Raw genomic sequence first — 27,379 nt, forward strand, 5'->3', positions numbered from 1 at the left:
TGATTTATGATAGGTATATAACTAGGAATGGAATTGCTGGGCGGTACATTTTATCTAAGTTCACATTTTTGTTCTATAAATTTATTTGTTTTTTATTTATTTATTTTTGGCTGCGTTGGGTCTTCGTTGCTGCGCACGGGCTTTCTCTAGTTGTGGCGAGCGGGGGCTACTCTTTGTTGCGGTGAGCGGGCTTCTCATTGCGGTGGCTTCTCTTGTTGTGGAGCACGGCCTCTATGCGCGTGGGCCTCCGTAGTTGTGGCACGTGGGCTCAGTAGTTGTGGCTCGCGGGCTCTAGAGCACAGGCTCAATAGTTGGGGCGCATGGGCTTAGTTGCTCCGAGGCATGTGGGATCTTCCCAGACCAGGGATCGAACCCGTGTCCCCTGCATTGGCAGGCAGATTCCCAACCACTGTGCCACCAGGGAAGTCCCTAAGTTCACATTTAATATAGATTGCCAAATAGTTTTCCAGAATGGCTGGACAAATATATACCCCCCACCATCAGTGTCTGAGTATTGCTACTCTCCATCCTCACCAGCATTTAGCATTGTCAGTTGTTTTCATTTTAGCCATTCTGGTGGGTATGTTTATGTTGTGGTAACTCATTGTGGTTTTGGCTTTCTTTTCCTTGATAATTAACAAGGGTGAACACTTTTTAATTTATGTGTTTTCCATTGATGTCTGCTTTCCCTCTGTAGCTTTGTAGTACAACCGTTGTCATAAATCAAGTATCTATATATGTTTAGGTGGGTTTTAGTTCTTTCTATTCAGGTCCAAAGGTCATTTTTGTGCATCCTTGTGCCAAGAGTATAGTCTCTCAATTATTTTGATTAATAATAATTTTTTTTTTGGCCACGCCGTGCGTCTTGTGGGATCTTAGTTCCCCAACCAGGGATTGAACCCAGGCCCTCGGCAGTGAAAGCGCAGAGTCTTAACCACTGGACCGCCGGGGAATTCCCAATAATAATTCTTGATATCCATTACCTTAAGTCTTCTGGTTTTGTTATTGTTCTTCAATGTTGTGATGGCTATTCTTGGGCCTTCTTATGATTATAAGAATTTTAGAATTAGCTTGTCAATTTTCATAAAAAATTTTTTAGAATGTCGATTGAGATTTCATTGAACCTGATCAATTTGAATAGAATTGACATCATTAAAAAATTGTCTTCTCATTCATGACTCTGCTCTATGCCTCCATTTATTTAGCTATTCTTTCATTTCTCTTAATATTTTGTAATATTGTTTATAGAGGTTTTACACATTTTTGTTATATATAATCTTATGTAGTTGATATTTTTGATCATTTTAAAATGATGTCATTTAAAAATTAGCATTTTCATTTTGATACTGAGATATAGAAATTTGCTTACTGACCTTGAAATCACCTAATTTTTTATTTCTTTATTGCTAATCCGATTTTCTATTTTTTTCTTATATAAGATTTGGTATGCTATATTTTTCTAGGAAATTTTCATTTAATCTAAATTTTTAAAATAGTTATTCATACTGTCCACTCATTTTTCCTATCTGTAATATCCATAGTGATGTCCCTTTTCTCATTTCCAACATTGGTAATTATTCTTTCTCCCCACCCCCCCATTTGCCATGAATTTTTCAGTTCTATTTGACTTTTCAAATAACCTATTTTGGGCTCTCTTGATCCTCTTCATTGCACTTTTTTCTTTCTGTATTATCTGTTTCTATTTTGTTATTTCCTTTTCCCTTTTTTGAGCTCAATTGCTTTTCTTTTTCTAGCTCTTTGAGATAGACACTTAGTCATTCATTTTTAATCTGTTTTCTTTTGTGATGTATCTATTTAATACTGTAAGTTTTCCTCTTAGTATTGATTTAACTGCATCCCACAAGTTTTGATAATCACATTTTTATCATTTATTTCAAAATATTATCTGACTTCCCTATGATTTAATCTTCCTTTGATCAATGAGCTGTTCAGAAATATATTACTCAGTTCTCAAACATTTGAGGATTTTCTGATTATTTTTGTTACTGATTTTGTTATTGATTTCTAGCTTAAATTTTTAGCTTCTATTGTTTTCAAAGAATATACTCTGTATCATGCAATCCTGTGAAATTTGTTAGGTTTGATTTACAGTCCCCATAAAGTCAGTTTTCGTGAAGGTTTTTCGTGTACTTGAAAAGAATGTGTATTCCGAACTGGTTGAATACAACCTTTAAAATAGCTATTAGGTCAAGAGATTAAGTAAAGTTTGATAATCAAGAGTTTAGATCTTCTACCTTCTAACTAATTTTTGTCTGCTTATTCTATTATTTCTTAGAGAGATGTTTTAAATCTCTCAAAGTGATTGTGGATTTGTCTATTTCTTCTTTTAATTTTGTCAGTTGTTTTTATGTCAAGTTGATGGTATCTAACTAGATGGATACACATTTAGAATATATGTATTTTCCTGAACATATCAATATAAAATATTCCTCTTCATTTCTAGAAATAATGTCTTTCTTTAAAGCCTACTTTCTTGTATCAAGGAAAATTTTCTTTATACAGGCATACCTTGTTTTATTGTGCTTCACTTTATTGCACTTTAAGATATTGCATTTTTTACAAATTGAAGGTTTGTGGCAACCCTATGTCCAGCAGATCTATAGGTACCCCATTTTTCTGACAGCATTTGGTCACTTCATGTCTTTGTGTCATGTTTTTGTAATTCTCACAATATTTTAAACATTTTCCACTTTTACTGTATTTGTTATGGTGATCTGTGATCAGTGATCTTTGATGTTACTACTATGACTTGCTGGAGGCTCAGGCGATGGTTAGCATTTTTTAACAAAAAAGTGTTTTTTAATTAAGGTGTGTACATTGCTTTTTAGACATAATGCTATTGCACACTTAATAGTCTACAGTATAGTGTAAACATAACTTTTATATGCCTCTGAGAAACCAAAAAATTTGTGTGACTCACTTTATTATAATATTTGCTGTATTGTTGGAATCTGGAACTGACCCAAACTATCTCTGAGGTATGCCTGTAATTGCTGTTTACATAGTATATCTTTTTCTGCCTTTTTACTTTGAACTTTTCTATATCATTATCTTTAAGGCATATCTTTTATAAGCAACATATACTTGGTATTTTCCTTTTTATTTATTTATTTTATCAGTCTGACAATCTGGTCTTTTAATTGGGGTATTTATTACATTTATATTTAATGTAAATACAAAATATTTGGGTTTAACGTTAACATCTTACTATTTGTTTCTTATTTGTTTCACTTCTTTGGTTTCTTTTTCTCTATTTTCTTTCCATTTTCTTGAATTAATTAAGTACATATTATTATTCCATTTTCTCTTCTAGTTAAACATTCTTTGTCTAATCTTGTAGGGGGTTCCCCTAAATTGTAATATGCATCCTTAACTTGTTCAATTTCCAATATAGATTAGTGCTTTTAAATTATGTTAACTAACTCCATTTACTGACCATGCTGTTTTGGCTGTTTGTTTTCATACATTTTGTTTATCACATATTTCAAACTCTACAAGGTATTATTATTACTCTTTTATAAAGATGAGCTTCCTTTAGTCACCCACATATTTACTTTTCCCATTCTTTCTTTCTTCTAACATCTGCTAGTTTCCATCCAGGATCATTTTTCTTCTCTGTTAAGTCTGTTGCCAACGGAATAATGTTTTGAAAATATATTCATTTTGCTTTCATTTTTGAAGGCTGTTTTCACTGGGTAAAGACATTGAAATAGGCACTCTGAAGCACTTTGAAGATATTCCACTGTCTTCTGGTTTCCATTATTTCTGTTGAAGAGTAAGTCAGTCCTGTTGTTGGTCATTTGAAGGTAATATGTCTGTTTTCTCCAGCTGCTTCATAGATTTTTCTTTTTGTATTTGATTTTCAATAATTTGACTATGATGGGACTAAATTTTTTTTTATGTATATATTTTGTTTGGAGTTTATTGTCTATGGCTTGATACATTTTCATTGACTTAAGAAAATTCTTGAATATGATACCTTCATGTATTGTTTCAGGCCAATTCTTTCCCTTTCTTTGGGGGTCCAGATTACATATATGCTCAACTTCTCTATCATGCCATATATGTCTCCTATGTTTTGATTTTGTTTTTATTGTTCTATTTTCTATCCTAGATTTTCTCCAGTCTTCTATCTGGATATATTCTACCTGCCCATATTCAGTTTGTAATCATTTTCAGCTGTGTCTTATCAGATTTTAAACCCATCTATTGAGGTCCAAGCTTCAGATATTGTATGTTTCAATTCTAGAATATCTACTTGATTTTTAAAAAGGTTCATGTTCTCTGTTGACATTTTCCATTTTATCCTTGATTTTCTTAAACCTATTATAGTTGTACTAAAGTTTGTGCTTGATACATACAATTTTTTTAATCTACTGTGGGTCTGCTTCTATTGTTTTTTTTCCTCGTGGTCTTCAGTCATTTGATCTTTTCTCCTGGTATGCCTGGTAGTTTTTGATATCATGCCAGATACTCCTTATGGAAAAATTATAGAGAAAATTTGAGTCCTAGATTTTGTGAACATCCTACAGAAAAGATTCACCTTTGCTTCTCACAGGCAGTTAAGCAGGGGCAAATAATTTTAGCCAAAATAGGAATAGTTTCAAAGTTGGTTTGGGGCTCTTTTTGCCTGTTTTTTGTTAGTCTTTACTTCTAGTTTACAGCCCTTTAGATGTCCCATCTGAAATTCTGGATGTTTACCAGGATACTCTTTCATGGTGTGTCTTGAACACTGACTTGTGTCTTCCCAACCCTTTGAGACTGCCAAAACTCTGCTTAAGGCTGCCTACAAATCAATAAGTACCTTGAAGGAAAAAGCAGAGGTGAATGTCAAATTCATGTTCTCTTGTTGATCATCATTCATCAAGCTGTTGCTAAGTTGATAGGTCTCCAATGCTGTCAAACAGATTTGTAAATATATACTTTAATCAACTTTTGTACTTGTTTTGTGTGAGCAGGGAGAGTTGTGCTTATAATAGCTGGCCTATATCATAGTTATAGGAGAAGTTGCAAACTTCATACTCTTAATCACTGCTGTATGTGGCTTTGTAAACAGAAAATTCCAGACAAGAACCACTCCTCTAAGTATTTATGATTTAGTTTGGAGAAAACCTCATAGATAGAACTCTTTTCTTTCTTTTCTTTTTTTTTAAAATAAATTTATTTATTTATTTGGCGGAGTTGGGTCTTCATTGCTGCACACGAGCTTTTCTCTAGTTGTGGCAACTGTCGTTATGGTGTGCAGGCTTCTCATTGTGGTGGCTTCTCCTGTTGCAGAGAGACTCTAGGCATGCGGGCTCCAGTAGTTGTGGCACGTGGGCTCAGTAGTTGCGGCTCATGGGCTCAGTAGTTGTGGCTCGCAGGCTCTAGAGTGCAGGCTCAGTAGTTGTGGTGCACGGGCTTAGTTGTTCCACGGCATGTGGGATCTTCCCAGACCAGGGCTCGAACCCGTGTCCCCTGCACTGGCAGGTGGATTCTTAACCACTATGCCACCAGGGAAGTACCAAGAACTCTTTTCTAATAGAATATTACAATGTGTTTATGGACTAAACTAAGTTAAGAGGATCTGGGAACTCTTTGAGGCTATGGGCCATGCTTTACTAATTTTTATGTCTTAAGTATTTGCTTGATAAATTTGGTGAGTTGGATGGACATGAAAACGAGTACTCTAGGAGTTTAGGGTAGAACAGAAGGATTGTGTGAGCTACAGTATCCAGGCAGGGTTGAGTAGGTCATAAGGGGTTTCTTGGTAGATGTCTAATGTTTGGGTAGGTTGAGGGGAGAAGAAGCTAAATTCAAGGAGAAAACATGTGCCAAGCCTGAAGGTAAAGCTGGCAAGCATAGGAGACAGTGAGGAGACCAGTCTATCTGTAACAAAGGATTTGTGTTAGGGAGTAAGTGCTAGATGGATAGAGTGGAGGCATGTGGTGGGAAATGGGGAATACCAGATTGTGGGAAGTTGATTGTCTTCTATGGCAAAAGGGTTTTCATAATACTTCCATGGAATGTTAATAGAAATTAAGCCAAAAAAAAGAAATAAATAAAGAAGACACTGAGGTTTGGGAAACATTGGTTTAAACAGATTTGTTTACTGCAAGATTTCTTTGAACCTTTAAACTGTGCATGGTGAATTTCCAAAATTGTTTAAACTCAGCAAACTTTTGATTATAAAGGAACAGTGATTCTTGGAACATATTTTGGGAAATTGGGATATGTGGGCATTGAGGAAACTCTTGCTGGAATGTTACACTAGCATGAAAGACTCGTGAAATCTGGAACTTTTATGATATTGTTCACAGTTCTACCCTTGAGAAGAATATCTTGCAAAAGTATTTTTTTGGTATATCTTAATTGAATGAATTGTTGGTTTTGGTGGATGAAGGAAGAATGAGATCAGGGTGAAGTCAAGATGAATTTACCAATGTGAATCTGATAGTGTGGTATAGGATGGACTGCAGGGGGAAGAGGCTAGAAGCTGAAAAACCAAAAAGGAAGCTGTTAAAATTATCCAGACCTAAGATTTTTTCTTGGATGTGGTGACCCTTGAAAATGGAAACTAAAATGGATAACAGTGATATTTTGTAAAGAGAATTGACAAGACATAGTGATAGATTAAATGAAGGAGGAAGGAAGTTCTCAAGGAACCCGGAGAGTTCAGATGGCTCTGAGGTTGACGGAGTAGGGAAGAAGGAATTTCTGTTCAAGACTTTGTTTTGTTTCCTTCATGAAGCCTAATGATTTGATAGATAGGATCATAAAGTATCTAATTCCGTGAACTTTTACCTTGTGTTTGAGAACTTTCTTTTTTTAATTTAGCCGCGCCACCTGGCTTGTGGGATCTCAGTTCCCCCACCAGAGGTCGAACCCAGACCCCAACAGTGAAAGCGCCGAGTACTGAGTCCTAACCACTGGACCACCAGGGGATTTCCTTGAACACTTTCTGTGTAGAAAAGGTCACAAGTTTTTAAACAGCAAAGCTATGTACGGGAGAGAGTTTGAATGAAAAATATAGGAAAATACCCATAGTTTAAAAGAATCACACTGAATTTGAGTGAAAGCAAATATATTGCGCAAAGATTCTGACTTAGGCAACTTTTCTTCCAGCTCGTAATTCTATGATATCTACATATAAAGTATGCTAATTAGAACATTAGAAATTTAAGGTGATGCAGATTAGGCCATTATTTTGAGCTACTTCTTTTCCAAAAGAAACTGAAGTGTTCTAGGATTACCAACAAGTGGGCTTCTGATTTGGGGAATGAATAGGCTGGGAGATTGGAAATGTAGGTTCTGTCTAGCCTAGACATACTAAGAGTCAAAACATAGGCAAACCTGAACTATCACCATCACCCTCTATGTCTGATCAAACCTTATGAGTCCCAAGGGAGCCGACCTGTCCACGTCAGAAGAAGCAACAGTTGGAATGGTAGCAGCACAGACTTCGGACTCACAGACTTAGATTTAAATACTAGGGGAGAATAAGTTGCTTCTTAGCTTTTAGTCTACTTATCTATAAAGTCGGAATAGTCATTATCTCACACGGATAGTAGTGAGGATTAAATAAGATATAAAATGACTAGCACCGTAGGAATTAGGCACGCGTGTATACATCAGTGAATGAATACTGTGTTACAGTCCCTTAGATACACCTTCTACCTACCAACCAGACTGGCTTCCCATCTAAAAATCGTACGTCCATTAGTATTGCATCTAGGGACCTTGAAGGATGCTACCTTTGTGATGATGGCAATTAGGAGTGATGATAAAATTGATTTAATAATGATTACCAGAAAAAAATATTCAAAAATGTTTTCAAAGGATTTCTAAGTAAAGTATGGTAGTTCTAAGGGTCAGGTGTTGGTGGGGCTAGAAAAAAATTTTTTCCTTGCTGGATAAGTTGTAAATACATAGGTAGTAATATCAAGAATAAAAATGAAGTGACTCGAAAGAGCGAATCATGGTTTTCACTAATTGTAACTAACATCTTCCTTCCATTATACCAGTGAGAAGAAGCTCATCACAGATGCCCTTAATAAAAATCAATTTCTGAAGAGACTGGATCCTCAGCAGATCAAAGACATGGTGGAATGCATGTATGGGAGAAACTACCAGCAAGGGAGTTACATTATTAAGCAAGGAGAACCAGGAAACCATATCTTTGTACTGGCAGGTGGGCTTCACAGATTTTTCCAGTCACCATATAATAAATATTAGCCTATAGTTTAATGATTTTTTGCAAACATTTATAAAAATGCAAAATTGGTTGCTCTATTTGTAGAAAACATAACAGATTGAGCTCATGAAATAGTAACCTTGTTGATCTAATCATCATGTTGCTAATACTTAATATTTACAGAATGCTTTCTATATGTCCAGCATCCTACTGAGTACTTAATAGAAAGATCTCATTTCGACTCACCGACTCTGTTAGGCAAGTGCTACTGTCTTCATGTTACTATGTGGACTGTGTCACAGAGAGGTTAAGTAACTTACCCAAGGCCACACAGCTCATTAGTGGTGGAGGTAGAATGCAAATTTAAACAATCTGATTAGAGAGTCCATACTTTTAATCACAGTGCCACTCACTCAACATATACAAGAAGGTGTTTCAGAGTATTCAAAACACTGCTGCTTGTGTTGACCTTTTCACATTGTTGTACCATGGAAAAGAAAACAATTATTTTTGTGACTTTGTAAAATATTTTCGTTATATACCAATGATTTCAAAAGACAATTTAGGTACAATTAACCAACAGATAAGTCAAATGGAATGCCTTAAGGTTAAAGCTGGTGTTTTTAGAACCATTTAAATGGCTTCCTCCATACATGATCACTTGAACATGCTTCCATGCTGGGTAGATTATAATGGTTAGATAGGAAAAGGATTTATTTCTCAAATGCTTATCAAACGCATAAATCTTATACTGGAATTCAACAGTTTTTTTTTAGATATAGAAACAAGAAATTATCTGAACAGGGCTTACGGTTATTGAATGCCATGTCAAATTCTGAATTGCCCCAAATTTTTGAGTTTTAGGGAAAAAAGTTAACTGGCTTGCCCAGAGGTAGTGGTAACCTGGGATGTGCTGTGGCCTTTTGTTTTGCACTGTAGGTCCTGACGATCTAAGCAATGCTTTATAAACTTTATAATTTTTTATTGATGGCCAACTATGGTCAAAGCCCAATGCTGAGTTCTGAGAGAGACACAGGTGAATAAGACATGATTCCCGTGGGAGGTTATATTCTGCTAAGTGGCCTGCAACTTTAGACAAATCCTTGTATAGAAAGGAGGGGTAAAAAGAATCACAGAAACCAAGAAACAAAGTTAAGCAATGCTTTTATGATTCTTGTTTCCTTGAGGCCTTAGGTGTGGAACAGAAGTTGCCTATCCAAACAAATTAATACACATCTATTGACAGTGTATAAAAGATTGTTTTCTCTATTTTGATTCTTTAAACATGCCAGTTGCATAATTATTAGTGTATTATTTGCCATGTACGTCTTTGTAGACGGCCTTAAAACTATAGTCATCCTCAAGTAATTATTCTCCCCAAGAAGTGAATTACAGTCTTAATTTAGCCAGCCTTCAAGTTTTAGGGACAGGTGACCCAGAGCAATTTCCCCCTCTTTCAACTTTTCTCTTGGCTCTTTCACTTCTACTTTAGCAACACGAGAACATTCTGGCAAGAGAAGAAGATAGGGCATTAAGTCAACCAATATTTAGGAAACCTGCAAGGAAGGATGAGAAACTCATGTCAGCTCATCTTGTTCTTTGCCAGCAACTCTGATGAAAGGCTTGGGGAGAGAAGGGTTTGAACAGAAGTCAGTATCAATATAGTTATTGAAATCAGGACTATAGCACACATGGAAATGAAAATTGGACGCTTTCTTATTTGAATTAATTATGATGTTATCTAAGAATTGATTGTGTGATTTAATTGATCGAGCAAATTAGTTTGTTATTTCAAAATCTCCCCTTTATAAAATATAGCAAGAATAGCAAATAGTAAAAGCATATTTAGCTTAAACTTTTGGTGTTCCATATAATTGTTCAGTGTTGCTCAAGTCCCATGTGCCATAACGAATTAGAAAAAAACTTGAAATGCATAAAGTTCCATGATACTAACTCAACAGTGCAGCTAAGTAGATTTGATGGAGTAGAATTTAGTTATAATGAGAAATTATTAAATTGCATAACTAATATATAAGATTCGGAGCCAAAACAGAATTTCTTTCTTACTAGAATATAAGTTCTAACAGGATAAATATCTTTTCTGTTTTGTCTACCCTGTCTCTCTTTCACCTGGGCTAGTTCCTGGTACGGCATAGGTATTCATATCAGATGCATTGAATGAGTGGGTGGACAGAGATGACCCAGAGCTACTTAGTGGTGAATTAGGAGAAGGAAAGACCAGTTCTTCAAGGGAAAGAGAAATAACCCCACCATTTTCTTCCCCTAAGAATAGGTCTTTTTTGCAAATGCTTTTGATCAGCTAAGGTTTTATTTGCATTAGTTTGAAGGAAAAAGAGAAGAGAATTGCCAGGGCAGAAGCATGGTGAGGAAGTTGCCTCTCCCTTCCCCCAAACTCTGCTTAGCCAAAGATTGGTGTCAAGCACTCTTCTTTTTTCTTTTTTATGACTTTAATTTTTAGAGCAGTTTTAGGTTTACAGCAAAATTGATAGGGAGGAACGAAGATTTCCCATATACCCCTGCCCCCCCACATCCACAGCCTCTCCTGTTATCAGCGTTACTCACCAGCAAGGTACAGTTGTTTTTAAACCAAGGATGAACCTACATTGACACATTGTAATCACTCAACGTCCATACTTGGTACTGTACAGTCTCTAGGTTGTGACAAGTGTATAATGACATATACCCATCATTAGACTATCAAGCAGAGTATTTTCACTGCCCTAAAAATCCTCTGTGCTCTGCCTATTCATCTCCTCCCCAACCGCTGGCAACCACTAATCTTTTAATTTTCTCCGTCGTTTTCCCTTTTCCAGAATGTTACATACTTGGAATCATATAGTATTTAGCCTTTCCAGATTGGCTTCTTTCACTTAGTAATATGTATTTAAGATTCCTCCATGTCTTTTCATGGCTTAGTATCTCATTTCTTTTTAGCACTGAGTAGTATTGCATGGTCTGGTTGTATCACAGTTTATCCATTTACCCACTGAAGGACATCTTGGTAATTTCCAAGTTTTGATAATTATGAATAAAGCTGCTATAAACATCTGTGTGCAGGTTTTTGTGTAGACCTAAGTTTTCAGCACCTTTGGATAAATACTAAGGAGCACAGTTGCTGGATTGTATGGTAAGGGTATGTTTAACTTTGTAAGAAACCACCAAACTGTGTTCCAACTTGGCTGTACCATTGAGCATTCCCACCAGCAATGTATGAGATTCCTGTTACTCCACATCCTCTCCACCATGTGGTGTTGTCAGTGTTCCAGATTTTGGTCATACTGTTAGGTGTGTAGTAGTATCTCGTTGTTCTAATTTGCATTTCCCTAATAAATGTGATGTTGAGCATCTTTTCACATGCTTATTTGCCATCTGTATATCTTCTTTGGTGAGCCTCTGTTAAAGTCTTTGGCCATTTTTTAATTAGGTTGTTTTCTTACTGATGAGCTTTAAGAGCTCTTTGTGTATTTTGTAAAACAGTTCTTTATCGGATGTGTCTTTTGCAAAAATATTTTCTCTCAGTCTGTGGCTTGTCTTGTAATTCTCTTCTTAGTGACTTCATTTATTAATGCATTTCAATGAATGAGGGGTTAGGCAACAAGCAAGGCATGGTGAAGTAACGTACCCAAGGTCACATGGCCAAAGACTAGGCAGAGCCAGGCAGCCTGACTCCGGGGCCAGCATACTTCTCAGTTATGACGAGTTAGTCCTTCCACCAGTGTGAACACCTGTGCTGTGTTTTCAAGACATACAGCGATTGTTGTGTTCCTTGTGCAAGAGAAGTAGTTTCATGTGCTACATTTTTCATGGGGTAGAATGAATTTTAAATGAAACACTTGCCATCCACTGCTTCAGGAAAGAGCTTTGTAACAATCATAATAATAATAGTATGGGACTTTGTTTTTGTGGGGTTTTTGTGGCTGCACTGCACAGCAGGCGGGATGTTAGTTCCCCGACCAGGGATAGAACCTGTGCCCGCCTGCAGTGGAAGTGTAGAATCCTAATCACTGGACTGCCAGGGAATTCCCATCAGCTAACACTTACATGGCATCTACTATGTGCTAGCCATGGATCTGTGATCCTTACCTATAGTAACTTATTTACTTCTCACAACTGTATGAAGTAAACATTATTAATATTATCCCCATTATTGATGAGGAACCCAGGCTGAGTGGGTAACTCTTCAGGCTAATCAGCTAATAGAGAGTGGGCTTCAGTCTGCATTCTTAACCACTTTATTGTAATGAGAATCATAAGATATCTTACCTGTATGCTTTGTATACCTTCTGATTGTTTTTTTTAACTTATGGAATCCAGGTGGATTTTGATTACTTGTGTTTTCTTATATTCTACTTGATAGAGGGTCGACTAGAGGTGTTCCAAGGGGAGAAATGGCTATCATCCATTCCTATGTGGACGACGTTTGGGGAACTAGCCATTTTATACAACTGTACAAGAACTGCCTCTGTGAAAGGTAACAGGAGATGAAACACTGTATTTTTAAAATTGTTACATAACGCTAAAGATAACCTAAGACACTCTTGCATCCTGAGTCTTTTTGTCTGCCATTGTGCCCCATATGCTCTTATTAATAGAAAGGCTATGCTTATAAAAGGATTTATATTGAAGCCCTTGTCTAAATGATTCAAGCTTAAAAAGACCTTTCCGTCAGATACCTGTATATAAAATATGAATACGGCTTTAAACAGAATTGATTCCAGTATTTGCTGTCGTTGCCACTTCAATTTTTTATTATGTAGACATTTGCCTTTGGCTCATCCAGCATGTTTGCTTTCTATTCTCCATGAGGTTCTGACCATATTACAAACCAGAAAATTTAATTAAACCAATAAAAGTGTATAAATATCAAAAAGGATATGAATTAATTAATGAGAGTTTTCATGAGTGACTTTTGGGATTAGTTCAATTGCTTCTCCTTAGGGTTCTTGTTTTTATCGACTTTATTCATGGTAATATCGGGTTTTCTTCTGAATTACTCAGATGTGGTGTTTCTCAGAGTTTGGGACGAGGTTATATGTGTGTCAGCATTGTTGCAGTATTTGATAAAAATGCAGATTCTGAGGCTCCACTCCAAATAATCTCTGACAATGGGGCCCAGGGATCTCTATTTTTAACAAGAATGTCAAAATAATTCTAATTCACTCTAAAGTTTAGTAAACCAGAGATTTTGATTTTGATCTCTTCTGTAGGCTCTCATCACTCCTTTAAAAAATATCTTACTACCATAATTTCATACAGATTTTTTAGAGCTGCTACTTCTGTTCTTCTTCCTTTTTAGATTTTATTCTTGATTTTAATGTCTTTCCTATGAAAAGGTTGTCCCAAAAACTGTCTTGCATAATCTCTTTGAAAATGATTTTATATATTTTATGTAAAAGTAACCATAGAGATTCTTAAAATATATTGGCTCCCGTTAGCAACAGTGTCTAAACAACATAAAAAGACATAAAAACAGACTCACACGCAGAGATCTGTAACTTTCAATTATCTGCTTGTGAATTCTTCACTCTCTGGATTAGCTACAGGCTGGCTGGCTTTCTTTTGTATCACAGCACAAGTCTAAAATACCTCCTGATGATGTAGTGTGTAATTAGGGATTGCAAACTAATTTTAATATCATCCTCAGCAAAACATAATTAGAATGGAAATCTTTTGCTGCTCACTTTCAAATCATCATTTATTTCAAAGCCAAAAATGATTTTGTAAAATTACCTACTCTTTACATCACTACTTCCTTCCATTTGCATGCTTAAATAATGCATTGTCCAAGAAATATCATTTTATGAGAGTACATGAAAAATTTATTGATTAACATGTCGGAATGTTTTCTTAATCTAAGAGCTAAATGATATTTTATTATTTTCTTGATTTTTCTAAAGCTATTACCAATGTTAAAACATGGGCACTAGATCGAGAGGTGTTCCAGAATATAATGAGAAGGACAGCTCAAGCCAGAGATGAACAGTACAGAAACTTCCTCAGAAGGTAAGAATAACACATTGGTGGCAGAAAGAGCAGAAAGTGGTGTAGCCATATTGTGGATATGTTGGTTTTATCAGAGTAATTATTTTACTACAGTCTTTCTTACTTAAACATTTTCCATATGATTAAGCCAAAGGAACAAAAGTGTTCTCTTGCAGTAAATGCCACTATATATATGAAGAATTATGTTTCATTCCCATTAGCCTTGTTCACTGATTTATTTCTTTTGCTAATTTTGCCCTTGTGTGGATGGAGTCATTACACATAGTATAGAATAATGTGCATAAAATCCTAAAATTTCACTTGGGTGGCTCAGTTGACTTTGAAAGATGTCCTATAATTTGGAAGTAGATAACAAAAGATAATAATGCTTTGCTTAGAATAATATTAAAATAAATTATTTTACTATCCTTACTTGCTTTACCTGAGACATTTTTTCTCATTGGCATAGCCACACCATCTTCCAAATTACTATTATTTGCAGCAAATTAACTTGCCAAAAATGTTATTATGCTTGCTATCATGACATGGATCCTTGGAACATACACATTTTGTCAACTGTTCTGAACCCCCAACAACTTGGACACATCAAATTACAGAGAAACAAGTACCTATGTAACTGAAAAGGTCAGCTACACATTAAAAACATTTTTTTTGGAAAGTATAAGTTCCTTATTTAAACTATTTCTGTGTCTTTTGTGGGAGATTTGACAGTCTCTGAAACTGCAATACATACTGTAATGAAATGTAACCTTTGATAAGTGGTAATAACAATAAAATATCCTGTGGTTTCCAAAAATAAATTCTAAGTTCTTTTTAAGTATAGTGACTTTATCTTGCATAACTAGCCTGCAAAGTCAATGATTTTAGGGCTGTGCCGTGCCTAGTGCCTAGCATATAGTGAGGACTCAGTGAATATTGAATGAAGGCATTGTTAATCAGTAGAACATTGCAGGCATTGAGGTTTTTCATATGGACTCTTGCTGATTTACTTTCCCGGAAACAATAATGACTCCTGGAAGAGAGCTGCAGTAATGACAAGAAGGTGCCTTACCTATATGACAATCAGTGCCTTAGCCATCATGTTGTGGGGTCTACCTGAGTATAGGTAATCTCAAAATCCAGCAACTGAGCAATGCAGGTCAGTATTTAAAGCTAATAAACTGCACTTATGCAATGGTCAAAAAAGGATACATAAATAAACAGGTGCCCATGGGTTGCATCATGTCTGAGATAAAACCTGAGCCACTAGGTTTTCCCTTGGAGTCTAGTGTGTCCTGCCTTAGTGGAGGGAGCTCAGAGAATTTACTGGTACAGGTTCCTTCCCTCCTTTTCTTCTTTTTCTTATTCATGCATTCGCTCAATGAATACTTATTGCCAGGCGTAAACATTGTGGATTCAGTGATGAACAAGATAAACCTGATCTCTGCCTTCATAGAGGGGAGACAGAAAAAAGATTTTTTCTCATATCAATTTCCTCACCAATCCCCAAAGGTGATAGGCTTACAGGAGAGAATTTTCGCTAATGCTACAGTGCCCAGTTTGGACCCGAAGTAGAACTTTCATGACGGGCATGTGTTAGTCAATTAAACCAAAGGAACAAAAAGTATTCCCTTTTCTTCTATGTGCCACTATATAGAAAAATGTTCTGGTTAACCCTTTTACCTTTTCATCCATAAGGAGACATATTAGAGAAATACATTTCTCTTTGTTTCATAATATACAGTAAGCTCTTTTCCATTTACATCTTTTTATCATGAAGTATCTGACATGTATCAAATGATACATAGTACATACGTAAGTTATAATAACATAATAACAAAGTGAGCCCCGTCAAGCTACGGCCCAGCCTAAGTAGAAAGTTAGCAATGTCGCTGCCATTCCCATTTGCTCCCCTATGCCATTTTCTAGCCTTCCTTGGGGTACCTCCTCTCCTTGGAGTAGTCTGTATTCTGCAGTTTGGTAATCGTAACCTTGCTATTCTTTATTATTTTGCCTGTAGCTTGGTTTAGCCTATTTTTGAACTTTACAAAATTGGTGTTATTTTTGCAAGTCAGTTTTTTCACTCAACACATTTTGTAAGGTTCATCTACTTGGTTAGTGCAGTCATTTCTCCTGTTGTAGAGTTCTGTTATCTGACTCGACCACAGTTCATTTATCTGCTCTCCCATTGGGCATGTTCCAGTGTTTTGCAATTACAAATGATTCAGATGCAGACATTCTTAGACCCAGCTCCTGGCTACATGCCTCCTGGTGCATGTGTTCAAGACTGAGTCTAGAGCTCTCTTTTCAAAACTCAGATCCAATCATGTATTTATGGAAGAGCATCATTTTCTCCTTAGGGGTGTCAAATTTTAGATGGTAAGAAAGAAGCATCTATCTTACGGAAATTATTTCAACAGTCCTGAGTGAAAATGGGTAAAGTAGAAATTTCTCTAAAAGAACACTTTAATCACACTGATGGGCTAATCATACTGAGTGGAATTTTTTGATTTTTTTCAAACAATTTCAGTATTCTGTCATTCTCTGTATATTCTTATTATCTGTAAAAATGTTCCTATTACGTGCCTCTGGCTACCATTAATCTTAAAAGACAGTACAACATGACTAATAGTCAAGATCATTTCCATGCTAATTCCTACATTCCCTCCTGGATTCAGTCTTTACTTAATTACAAGGATTTAGATGAAAATCTGATTCTCCTCTGGAAGCAGAGGTCCTCATCCATGCTAATAGAAGAGATATTGAGACGTGGAACACATTTCGGGATGTGATTCACTTCGAAAGCCAACAACAAATGTAATTTTTTTTTTCTCCAAAGAAACAAAATTTGATTTTTTTCCTTTCATGGGGTCTTACTATTTGTATTTATTTACCTGTGATAAATGTCTGCTGTTATATGTGATTATATAATTTCATTGTATCTGAAATTCAGTTATTTATGTGTGATATATTTGGAGGTTTACTTCGGAAAAATTAAAGTGCATTATATTTTTTAAATGCATGCATAGATCTATGTAGAGGTGTATATTTATAGTTTAATTCAGGATGATAACTAAATAAAGGTTTCTTTTTAATTTTGCAGCGTATCCTTGCTGAAGAATTTACCTGAAGATAAATTAACCAAGATCATTGACTGCTTGGAAGTGGTAAGAAATTTTAAAGTAAAAACTATATTTCATCAAAAGATTATATAATCTAGTCATTATTAGCACTGTAAATGATTAAAAAGGAAAAGATGGTGATCACCAGTCCGCAGAGACCGGGAGCCTTTTTCTATTGCGAAAACTCACACTGAATTAAGGGGCTGGGGTGGGGTTCGGGCACTCTTCTGAAATATATAAAAGAAAATTGGATTCGCATGTGTAAAGTGACATTTGATTTACATATTTTAATCTTTTTAGTATATTTTATAAAACTAATCTGCCTCACTCAAGAGGCATTTGATTTTCTGCAATTAACATCACAATCCCTTACAGAGTTTTCGTAGTATGAAGGAGTCAGTGATGGATAATTAGGTCATGGAGTAGAGAAAGGGTATATTGGGACTTTCGTGAACAGGCTTCTGAATCAAGCTATGAAACACTCCATACTTGAAAACTCTAGGCTATGAAAAGACATTAAAACAAACAAACAAACAAAAAAAACCCCTGTACTTAAGAAGCACTTTACCTATTTTAACATCTAGGGGAAAATGGCGTATTGGAACGTGTTCAAAAATTCATATTAGGCATCATGCAGATGGTTGGTTCTTGTCCAAGACTAGTCAAGTCTTTTTGTGAATAATGCTTTTATGACATGTACCTTGGATTCTAATAATGTGCATTATACGGAAACCTCTTCAGAGATTAATATTCAAAGTAAATAACCTCTGTCTAACTTTTTTTTGGTGTGTGGGGGTCAATTTCATTGAAACCAAATTGCTTTTCGGGAACTTAAAGGAGGTAAGGAATAGTAAAGGAGTCAGATGTAGACTTTAAGATTTTGTAAAGCTATTCTCAGTGGGAGACAAAAAATACCCTGCAAGACTGATTGTTGACAGATTCATGCCTCTGTCAATCTCAATATACAATGTAAACTAATACCTGTTGAGAAGGGAGCACCAACCATTTTATCCTTAAGTGTAAGTGACACCAGTAATGTTTCCATTTACAATTCATGGAACCCATCCAGCAGTTTATCAAGGACAGGCCATGATGACACAGTGCCTGGCCTTGTGTCTCCAGAGCGTTCAGATATGAAGTCATTTCCAAGAGGACTGCTTGCCCTGCATCTCTTGGGATTTTCTCAGTGTAACATAACCCAATCACAGATGTTACAAATTAATAATTCATCCTAATTTCTGAGTGTTTTTTTTTAAAGCTGGAGAGGCCCTATATTTTTTTGTTAACCGAGGAAATCTGTTTTTAATATAACACTAATAGAGTAGACTCACCAGAGGGGAATTCCATGCTGACAGAAAATATTAAAATTTAGTATCATTAAAAATAAATGGTAAATTAGACGTATTTATAGTACCCACAGGCAATAGCTACAGAATATATAGATGGGGGCTCCAACCTAGTATTAATTAACACACAATTCGAATTTGGAAGTCTCATCTTTTAAAACACCCTAGAAGGCTTTATTATATATTAGCATTTGCAGACAGCAGCGTGGTTTATAAAGGGCTCTTTATTCATACCTGGCAAACAAATGTGTCTCTGTAATGTGTGAAAATTCACAGATTCGAAAGTGATTAACAAGGGAGTAATGGGATCTATTTAGCGCCTAAGAAAAGCACATAATTTACCAGCATAGCTTGGACTAATGACCCATCAACCGGGTCCTGACCACGGCCAATCACTAATGCATTGGAGTTATGACAGAGCACCTGCTGAGCTCCAGGGCCAGCTGTCCCACAAACTGGCTCCATAATCTTTGAGAAAAACAGGCTGAATCTGGCATGCTATTTAGGAGTTGATTTTGGGTGGTTTTAAGTTTTTGTGCAGGGGGCGGGGAGGGAGTATCAGAATCTCCCATCACCAAGCAGGTGGTCTGATGTGTTTGTTCAGACTTGTTTGTTGAAGTCCTAGACCACATGGCCCGAATGTGCAGTGTTCCAACAGCATTTCTTGCTTTAGCATAAATCACCCGAAGTGTTCAGTTCTGGAGGCAGACATTGCCTTTAAACCTCTTCTCGTGGTCTAATGGGAAAAAGAGGGTGGGAAAAGTAGCAACATGTTCACTGGTGCGCTTTAAGAGTTCACTAATGAACACCCTAAAGCATAACACAGATTCCAAATGCAGTGTGACTAGTAATGATAATGAAAATGACAATGTGACTTCTGTACCTGGCAGTTGTGTAGTACGGAAGACAAGAGTGGGAAGAGTTTCTGTTTCCACTCTCAGTGAGAGATCCGGGAAGCCTGGGATTTGACTGTGTGGTGGATAGAAAAGTTACCGAACTCTTTGTTACAAAGATTTGGTATTTGACCCAATGACCCTCTGCACTGCCACTCTGACATGGCATCTTTCATGAAACTGGAGCTCTAGTGGGAGTGGGGCTGGGGTGGGGAATGTGAAATGTCTTTGTCCTTAATCAGATCACCAGTGATGCTGCTTAAAAGGCAGATTCCCAGGTACTACCTCACACTTACTGAATCAGAAACTCTGGGGTAGGGACCCGGAAATCCACATTTTAACATTTTAACAATACGATTCTTAAAGTTTAAAGTTATGAATTGAATACATGTATTTAGGGTTTGCCGTAGTCTGCCTCTTTAGCCACAAGTTTTCCATTTTGCATCATTTTTTGAAAGTCTAGTCTTCCTTTCTTAGAGTTCCTGCTAACACTTGCAGAAGCCAGAGGGTTTTTCTCATTTGGATGGTTACATCTAGAACCATAAACAAGTTGAGATAATTGTCGATTTTGCCAGTTTATGGACCTGTTCATTAAAGGGGGGGGCAGCTAGGTGTCCTAGAAAGTTAGCTAGTCCAAAGTCTGGAGATGAAGGTTTATGGTCAAGCCTCTGTCCCTCGCAGCTGTCAGTTAATTGTGGGGGGCATCATCTAGTCTATAAAATAAGAGGGTGCTGGCTCACATCTCTACGGGCTGTCTCAGTGTTTCAGTTACAAAATTCTACACAGTTGGCTCACCCAAATGGAGGAATTTCTGTTGATTTTCATTATTTAGGCTCCGGTTCTTTAGAAATGAGCAATCAGATACTAAATTATGCTGGCATGGTTGATAGGGTCCACCTGATCCAGGTGTGTTTGCTTTAAAATTTCTAAGGTGTTTTAACTACTGTACTTGGACAAACAAAAATGGCTGGTAACAAACCCCAATAAATGTATACAGTTTTTTAAACAATCAACTTAGGGACATGGTCACATGATGCAGGGTTTCTGTGTGTGTGTGTGTGTGTGTGTGTGATCATACATCTGACTGTGTTTCATCAATTCTTCTTTGTGATGAAGATTTCTAGCCGCACACTAAAGAAACTAAGGAAATCATAGGCTTGCTTCTTTGTCTTTGTCCTCCGTCACCTTAGATTTTAATTCTGGTTTCATATATTCTATTTACAGGCACTCAGGCTCTATCTGTCATTTTGCTAGCTATCACAGAATGAGCATTTTCTTTACATGAAAAACTCTTTCCATCTTTAGCAGTTGCTGATGTATGGTTTTCTTCTTCTTCTTTTTTTTCCAGTGTATGGTTTACTTTTAACCTCTGTCTCTCAGTCTGCCCTGGAATTGATTTCCTAACTTTCCTTTTTGCCATATACTAAGTACCTACTCTCAGTGTTTCTAGATATCTTCTTTTTCAGACTGTGGGACACAACTCATTAGTAGGTCATGAAATCAATTTAGAGGAACACTTTAAAAAAATATCAGAGTAGTAAGCATAAATATTGTTCAGATATGTTTCAGTTTTATGCAAATGTGTGTGTGCACGCTCACATGTGTGTATGTGGGTGTATATGTAAAATATATTTCTTACTGTAGGTCAGGGTAAAATCTGCTTGAAAACCATCGCTTCACAGGGTAGGGTCTATGGCTTCTTAGTCCTCTAAGGGACCCCTTTGCAATGTAACCACAGGACAGTAAACCACACTGTTTGCAGTTCTCTTTTTGGTCTTGGTGACCACCCTGGCTAGACTGGCTGCACTCCCCAGTTGACAAACACTGGCTAGTCTGGCATCGTAGCCAGTACTTACCACTATATATTTTTGGTCTGATCTACATCCACAGCCTTTTCTGATCTATGAAGTTACCGTCAACACACTGGGAGGTCTTATTTATCTTCCTCCCATGGTTTTGGGTGACAAAGACTCATCCTTGGGAAAAATACCACTAGGAAGCTTGACCCTTAAGAAACAACAAAGCTCTTTCTCAGTGTTCCCTTTCCAGCTTCTGCCTTTTGGCTTATCCGACCGACAGAAATTAAAGCTGCACATCTGCACAGACCAGAGACTGTATAATAACTGAAGAACAGCCTATAAGCAGTTCAAGAATTCTCCAGGTTCCTTCTGCTTCGTATGGGTAATGGGGACTGAGACTGAGATAGGAACAGGAGAGCCTGAGGGGCAGACCGCCTGAAACAGGAACGTCTACCGTGACCCTAGCAGTTCTAGTAAAGAGAATTGAACATTAACTACTGTATCATGAAGACCCCTGGACTGTGGTGTCACGGTCACTCACTTAACCTTTGCGGGTCACAGTCATCTCAACGGTAAAATCGCACTTGAATCGAGTGATGGTTTGTGGATAGAGCGATAATGAGAAAAAATAGAGAGTTGGAGTAAGCAGCTTGTGCTGTAAAAACTCAAAGTATTCTTTTCCAAGTAGAACAGAAGCATGTTTTTTTGCTCACATAACAGTCCAGGGAGGATGGTCCTAGGTGGCTACACAGAATCCTTCAGGAACCCAAGCTGATGGCTACTCTGCCATCTTCCACATGGCCCCTCTCCCAAGATTTCTCTGGGACATGCCGTTACAGTTGGGGCACAAGTATGAAGGCACATGTCTGGAATGGTTCACGGCATGGCATGGCATGGAAGTGGCATACATGGCTTCTGCTCAGACTCTTTTAGCTAGAAGTTAACCACGTGGCCACAGCTAACAGCAGGGAGGCCGGGGAATGCACTTTACCTGTGGAAGACATTGATGACCAGCTCACAGACTCTTTCACAGGAATTAGCAGTCAGCAGGTGACTATCTCAACCTAGTCCTCACACATCGTTAGGTGTGGTCGGTCATACCATCTTAATTTTACAGAATAGGAAACTGAGGTCCAGAAGATTTAAGTAACGTCTAAGCAAACAGTTCTCATCCTCCCCCTTAACATGGCAGTCATTAATTGAGTATTTACTACATTTCAGGTGCTTTTAATGCATCAAAAATTAACTGCCTTTAATTGACTTATGGTGATAGGCAAAAATGGACCCCCTCCAAAGTATCCACATCCTAAATCCTGGAATGCATAAATGCGTTATGTTACATGGCAAAAGGAACTTTGCAGATGTAATTAAGGTTTGGGACCTTAAAATAAGGGAGATTATCTTGGACTATCTAGGTGGGTCAAGTATTATTACACGGGCCCTTAAAAGCAGAGAATTTTCTCTGGCTGGAATCAGAGAGATGCAGCAGAAGTGGAAGTCAGAGAGATTCCAAGTGTATGAAGAATTCCATGTGCCCTTACTGGTTCTGAAATATTGGGGGCTCCGTGCAAGGACAGGAGAGAAGTCTCTGGGAGCTAAGGGGGCAGCCCCCAGCTCACAGCCATCAGGGAAATGGGACCTTATGCTACAACCACAAGGAGCTGAATTCTGCCAACAACCTGATTACACTTGAAAGCAATTTTTCCCCCGGAGCCTCCAGAAAGGAACACAGCCCTACTGACACCTTGACTTCAGCCTTGAGAGACCCTGAACAGAGAAATTCAGGTGAACCACGCCGTGCCTGGACTCTCTGACCCACAGAAACTCAGATAATAAATGAGGGTACTTTCAAGCCACTAAGTGTGTGTGGTTATTTGTTACAGCAGCAATAGAAAACTAATGTGCTTATCTTCTCTCAATCTTTGAGTGTAAATGTCCTTATTTGAATTTTCTGGATTGATGAAAGTGAAATTCAAAGCAGAACTGAGATTTGAATCTAGATTTCTATGGCTTCAAAGTGCTTTTTCCCCTGAGATAGTCTGCTTCCTTCCATGAGATGTTGAATGCCTTGTAAAACGTACATAGTGCTACGTAAATAAAAGGTAAGTTTATTAGTATTAGGAGTAATGTTTATTCCATAAATGTAAATATGTTTTAAGAGTAAATGACCAAAAAAGATACTGAACTACAGCAGACACAAAAGTACTTTTGTTTGGATTTTATTTTCAAGTCTAAAATAAAAATAAGAGAGAGCTATTGTGTTGTTCTTTATGCCTTTTACGAAAATTAAACAAGCCCATTTTTGTTTGTATAAATAATTAAGAGATCCATTTTAGTTCTATGACTTTGTGGCAATATCAAATTAAAGCAAAGTAGGGATGGAAAGTTTAATCCATCTTTTATTTTCTAAGAGACTGAATTGCTTTTTTGGTCTGGCAGATGGATGAATGACTTCTCCCTGCCAAGAATTCTCTGATTACACACACCTACTATATGAGGGAAATGAAGAAATAAGTGACAGTTTAGGATTTCATGAGGTTAAACTTTGTTGAAAAACAGAATTTACATGTAAAAATTCTAATGTCAACCTTTCATGATGATAAATCTCTGGAAAGAATCCATACGAAAGAGCTCCTCACTGTGTATGTAGAATTTTCCCAACCATTGCTCTGAAAGAAATTAGGAATTGAGGCTGATATTCCTCATATCCATTGAGGATGATATTTTCAATTTATTAGATAAGGTTTGTCCCTTTTCTAAACTCTAGCGCCAGTTTCAGACTGTTGCAGATCACTGAACAGTTTATATTTAGATTATTTGGGTGAAGCCCACCTGTGGATCGGTGATAATTGCCTTGCTCTCGTTTCCCTTTGTGTCTTCAGTGTCCATGCTTGAAATTCATTATTCCAGGTGAATTCTTTTTTGCCATGAAAGATAAACATAAATGCAGATAAACAAGCAAAAGTCTCCTTACTTTTTCATGGTTTAAGACTACAATGTTTAAGAAGATTACAATTACAATAAGCAAAACATAACAGAAACAGGTGTGGAACGCTCATTTCTAAGACACCAGGAGTTCTATTTCATTTGTGTCATCCGAACATCTCCGCTGCATCTAACGTTTTCTTTTCCTCTCATCCCCATAGGAATACTATGACAAAGGAGATTACATCATTAGAGAGGGCGAGGAAGGAAGTACCTTTTTCATTTTAGCAAAAGGAAAGGTAACTACTAGTTAAAGCTTACTTACAGTAAATCAAAGAATCGTATCAAATCTGTTGGCCATAAACGCAGCAGTGTTCTGAATTGCAGCCTAAGTCCTCTGTCTGCAGTGAGCAGTTAAAGGACCTTCTCAGAAGGGTCCTGGGGAAGCGGCGGGGGGCGGTCTGAGCACTGGCTTTGGGCCCACAGGAGACTTGTCATGGGTTCCAGCTGATTTAGTAATTTCTTAGTGACCTTAGTCAGGTCACTTGGCTTTCTTTGGATGTCGTTTCATTGTGTATAAAATGACTGGATTATTTCTAATAATCCAATGAGTGTGTGATTCTCAGCCCAAGGGTCTAAGATCAAGGGCTGGAACATTTCCCCACCCCACTGATAGGACAAACAACAGGTGGAAGAGAATGAACTAGACAATTGAGGACAGAATGATCAGGCATCAAGCTGTAGAACAATATGGCTCAGAACTTCAATTCGTGCACAATTGCTCAAGTTGATTTAGATGCTGATGAAAATTTTACGCTAATATAGACAACAGATCTTTTTTTTTTACCTAGATGTTGAGTGGATAACATGTTGCCGGTTATTCCCAGCTTGACACTTTACAGTGTTCCTCAGAGACAAAAAGCATTTGTGGAATACTGAGGGAAAGGATAAAATCTTGAGCACCTGTGTCTATAAACTGTCAGATTTTTACAAATGCTCTTTCTTCCATGGAAGAGTTTATCATCAGAGAATCAGACACTGCCCTTTGTAAACTGGTTTGTGGTTGAACTTTGAACTGGGCCCCCAGTGATGGAAGAAATTTTTTTAACATAATAGTTTCAGAAACTCTTCAGCACTCAGACCACTTTTTATCATTTCTCCTCAACCTGGACCTCATGCTTTGAAAGAATTCTGGTTAATAAACAAATTGCATTTATCATTTAAAAATTTTTAAATTTATTGTGATTTCCATAAGTGCTAACCAGAATTTCTAATCAGAATGATACAGTCCTTCTTACCATGTTGAACTGGAATAATTCTAGCCACAAAAAGGAATATTGAAGTTTTTGTTTGGCTCTGCTCTGGGGGTTCTTGAACCTTCCTGGGCTGTGGATCGCATTGGGACTCTCATGAAAGTTGTGGACCCTCCTCCATAGCCACATTTTGCCTTCAGTTTTAGAGGGTACACAGGAATCAACAAGTCAGTCATGGACATGAGATTTAGAACTCTTGATAGTCTTATTCTTGATTGATTTGTCAACTCCATTTGGCTTTTTGAAAAAATAAAGTTCCTACAGGACCATTATTATTTGCTTTGAGCATACTTAGGAAGGAATAACTGGATTCACGTAAAAAATTATAACTTTGAGTGGTGAGGTTTGGATGGAGAAGCTTCCTCTTATAAAAGGTGGATTGGTGTTAAATCGCAGGATTTTCTAGTCCATCCAAATGAGGTGACTATAGTTAGATTGTCATAACTACTGCAAAATTAAAGCAAAGGCTTTAATTTTTCCTTGTTGAGTCAGGTTTATACAGAATGGGAGGGTCTGGTTGAATGGGTATGTGTTCAGATTTTCCTTATTTTCTTCTCTCTCTCTCTTTTCTTAAATTATTTGACATCATTTAGGTAAAAGTCACCCAGAGTACTGAGGGCCATGATCAACCACAACTGATAAAAACTCTGCAGAAAGGAGAATATTTTGGAGAAAAAGCTCTTATCAGGTGAATCCATGAATTTATATTCCATACTTAAATAATTCTTTGGTTGTTTTGCATGTGCACCTACCCATTGAGAGTTGTCAAACTGAGCTACCAAATTAATGGCAGCCATTATCCAGGAAGTAAACAAAATTTTTAAACTGAATTCTAAAAAACATTCATTGTTAAGCAGGAAATAAGTATACTAATTTTGCACAGGAAATAATTTAGAAAGTCTTAAGTCTGCTGGTGAAAATAAAATTGGTGTTCTCTTAGAATTTTTAGTTTAAAAGAGAAAGAAATTAAAGACATGAAATGTTTAATTTTCCCATAAGAATGAGTTTTTATATTTCCAAGGTTTGAAATATTGTCCTGTTTTACCCTTTAAGAAATGATCAAATAATGACTTTACGTATTATTTGTGTTTTTAAATCATTATGTCAAAGGTAATATCGTCTTAAGAATTTTTATTGGCTCATTTTGCAAGCTTTAGAAACAACTCAAAATAGCGTATTTGACATTTCTACCTGAACCTTAGGCCTTTTGAGATATGAGTTTATTTACTGTTGATCTAAGTTATGGAAGAAACATTTGTAAAGATTAATCAAATTGCTCAGGAGACAGTATGTGCTTCCTGGAACTCAGAAAACAACCTCAAGTCTGAAAAAAATTTTCTTAAATATAAATAACTTTATAAAAATTCAAGTTAGAATTTTGAGCAACACACTCTTTTTTGGAGTTACATATGTTTTAAAATGAATACTTGAAATTAATTAAGAAAGCACTTAAAATTTATGTTATTACTAAATGCTTTATATTTCATATTTATGCTTATAAAAATGAGTAGTGTGTCAGCTCGTTTTTCCTCCTTTTTAATTTTTGTCTGTGAAGCCCTAGTTCTGCTGATTTACATGTCAGGATTACATTAAGTACAGAGCAAAGAAAAAGTGTTCATATATTACCTGAAGACAAATTTGATTCTTTAAAAATCATAAAGCTCTTATTTTTTAAAGAAATACTTAAAATTAAACTACTTAATCCTAGTAAGTTAAGTTATGGCTATTTTGTAAGCAATTTAAAAATTGAATTTAAAGACAAGTTGAATTTTTATTTCCCGTTT

General features: G+C 36.7%; 1 protein-coding gene across 1 annotated transcript in view; it reads left to right on the forward strand.

The window, feature by feature from the left end:
- PRKG2 (protein kinase cGMP-dependent 2) overlaps positions 1-27,379 on the forward strand; it is a 93,613-nt gene that overhangs the window by 22,670 nt on the left and 43,564 nt on the right. The window contains exons 3-8 of the mRNA XM_068542118.1: positions 8,025-8,191; positions 12,573-12,686; positions 14,113-14,218; positions 17,301-17,364; positions 24,504-24,581; positions 26,189-26,283. Of these exons, the coding sequence (XP_068398219.1) occupies positions 8,025-8,191; positions 12,573-12,686; positions 14,113-14,218; positions 17,301-17,364; positions 24,504-24,581; positions 26,189-26,283 (624 nt within the window). The remainder of the gene's footprint in view (positions 1-8,024; positions 8,192-12,572; positions 12,687-14,112; positions 14,219-17,300; positions 17,365-24,503; positions 24,582-26,188; positions 26,284-27,379) is intronic.

Source organism: Eschrichtius robustus, chromosome 4, assembly GCF_028021215.1.
Source record: "Eschrichtius robustus isolate mEscRob2 chromosome 4, mEscRob2.pri, whole genome shotgun sequence".
NCBI classification, from domain to species: Eukaryota; Metazoa; Chordata; class Mammalia; order Artiodactyla; family Eschrichtiidae; genus Eschrichtius; species Eschrichtius robustus.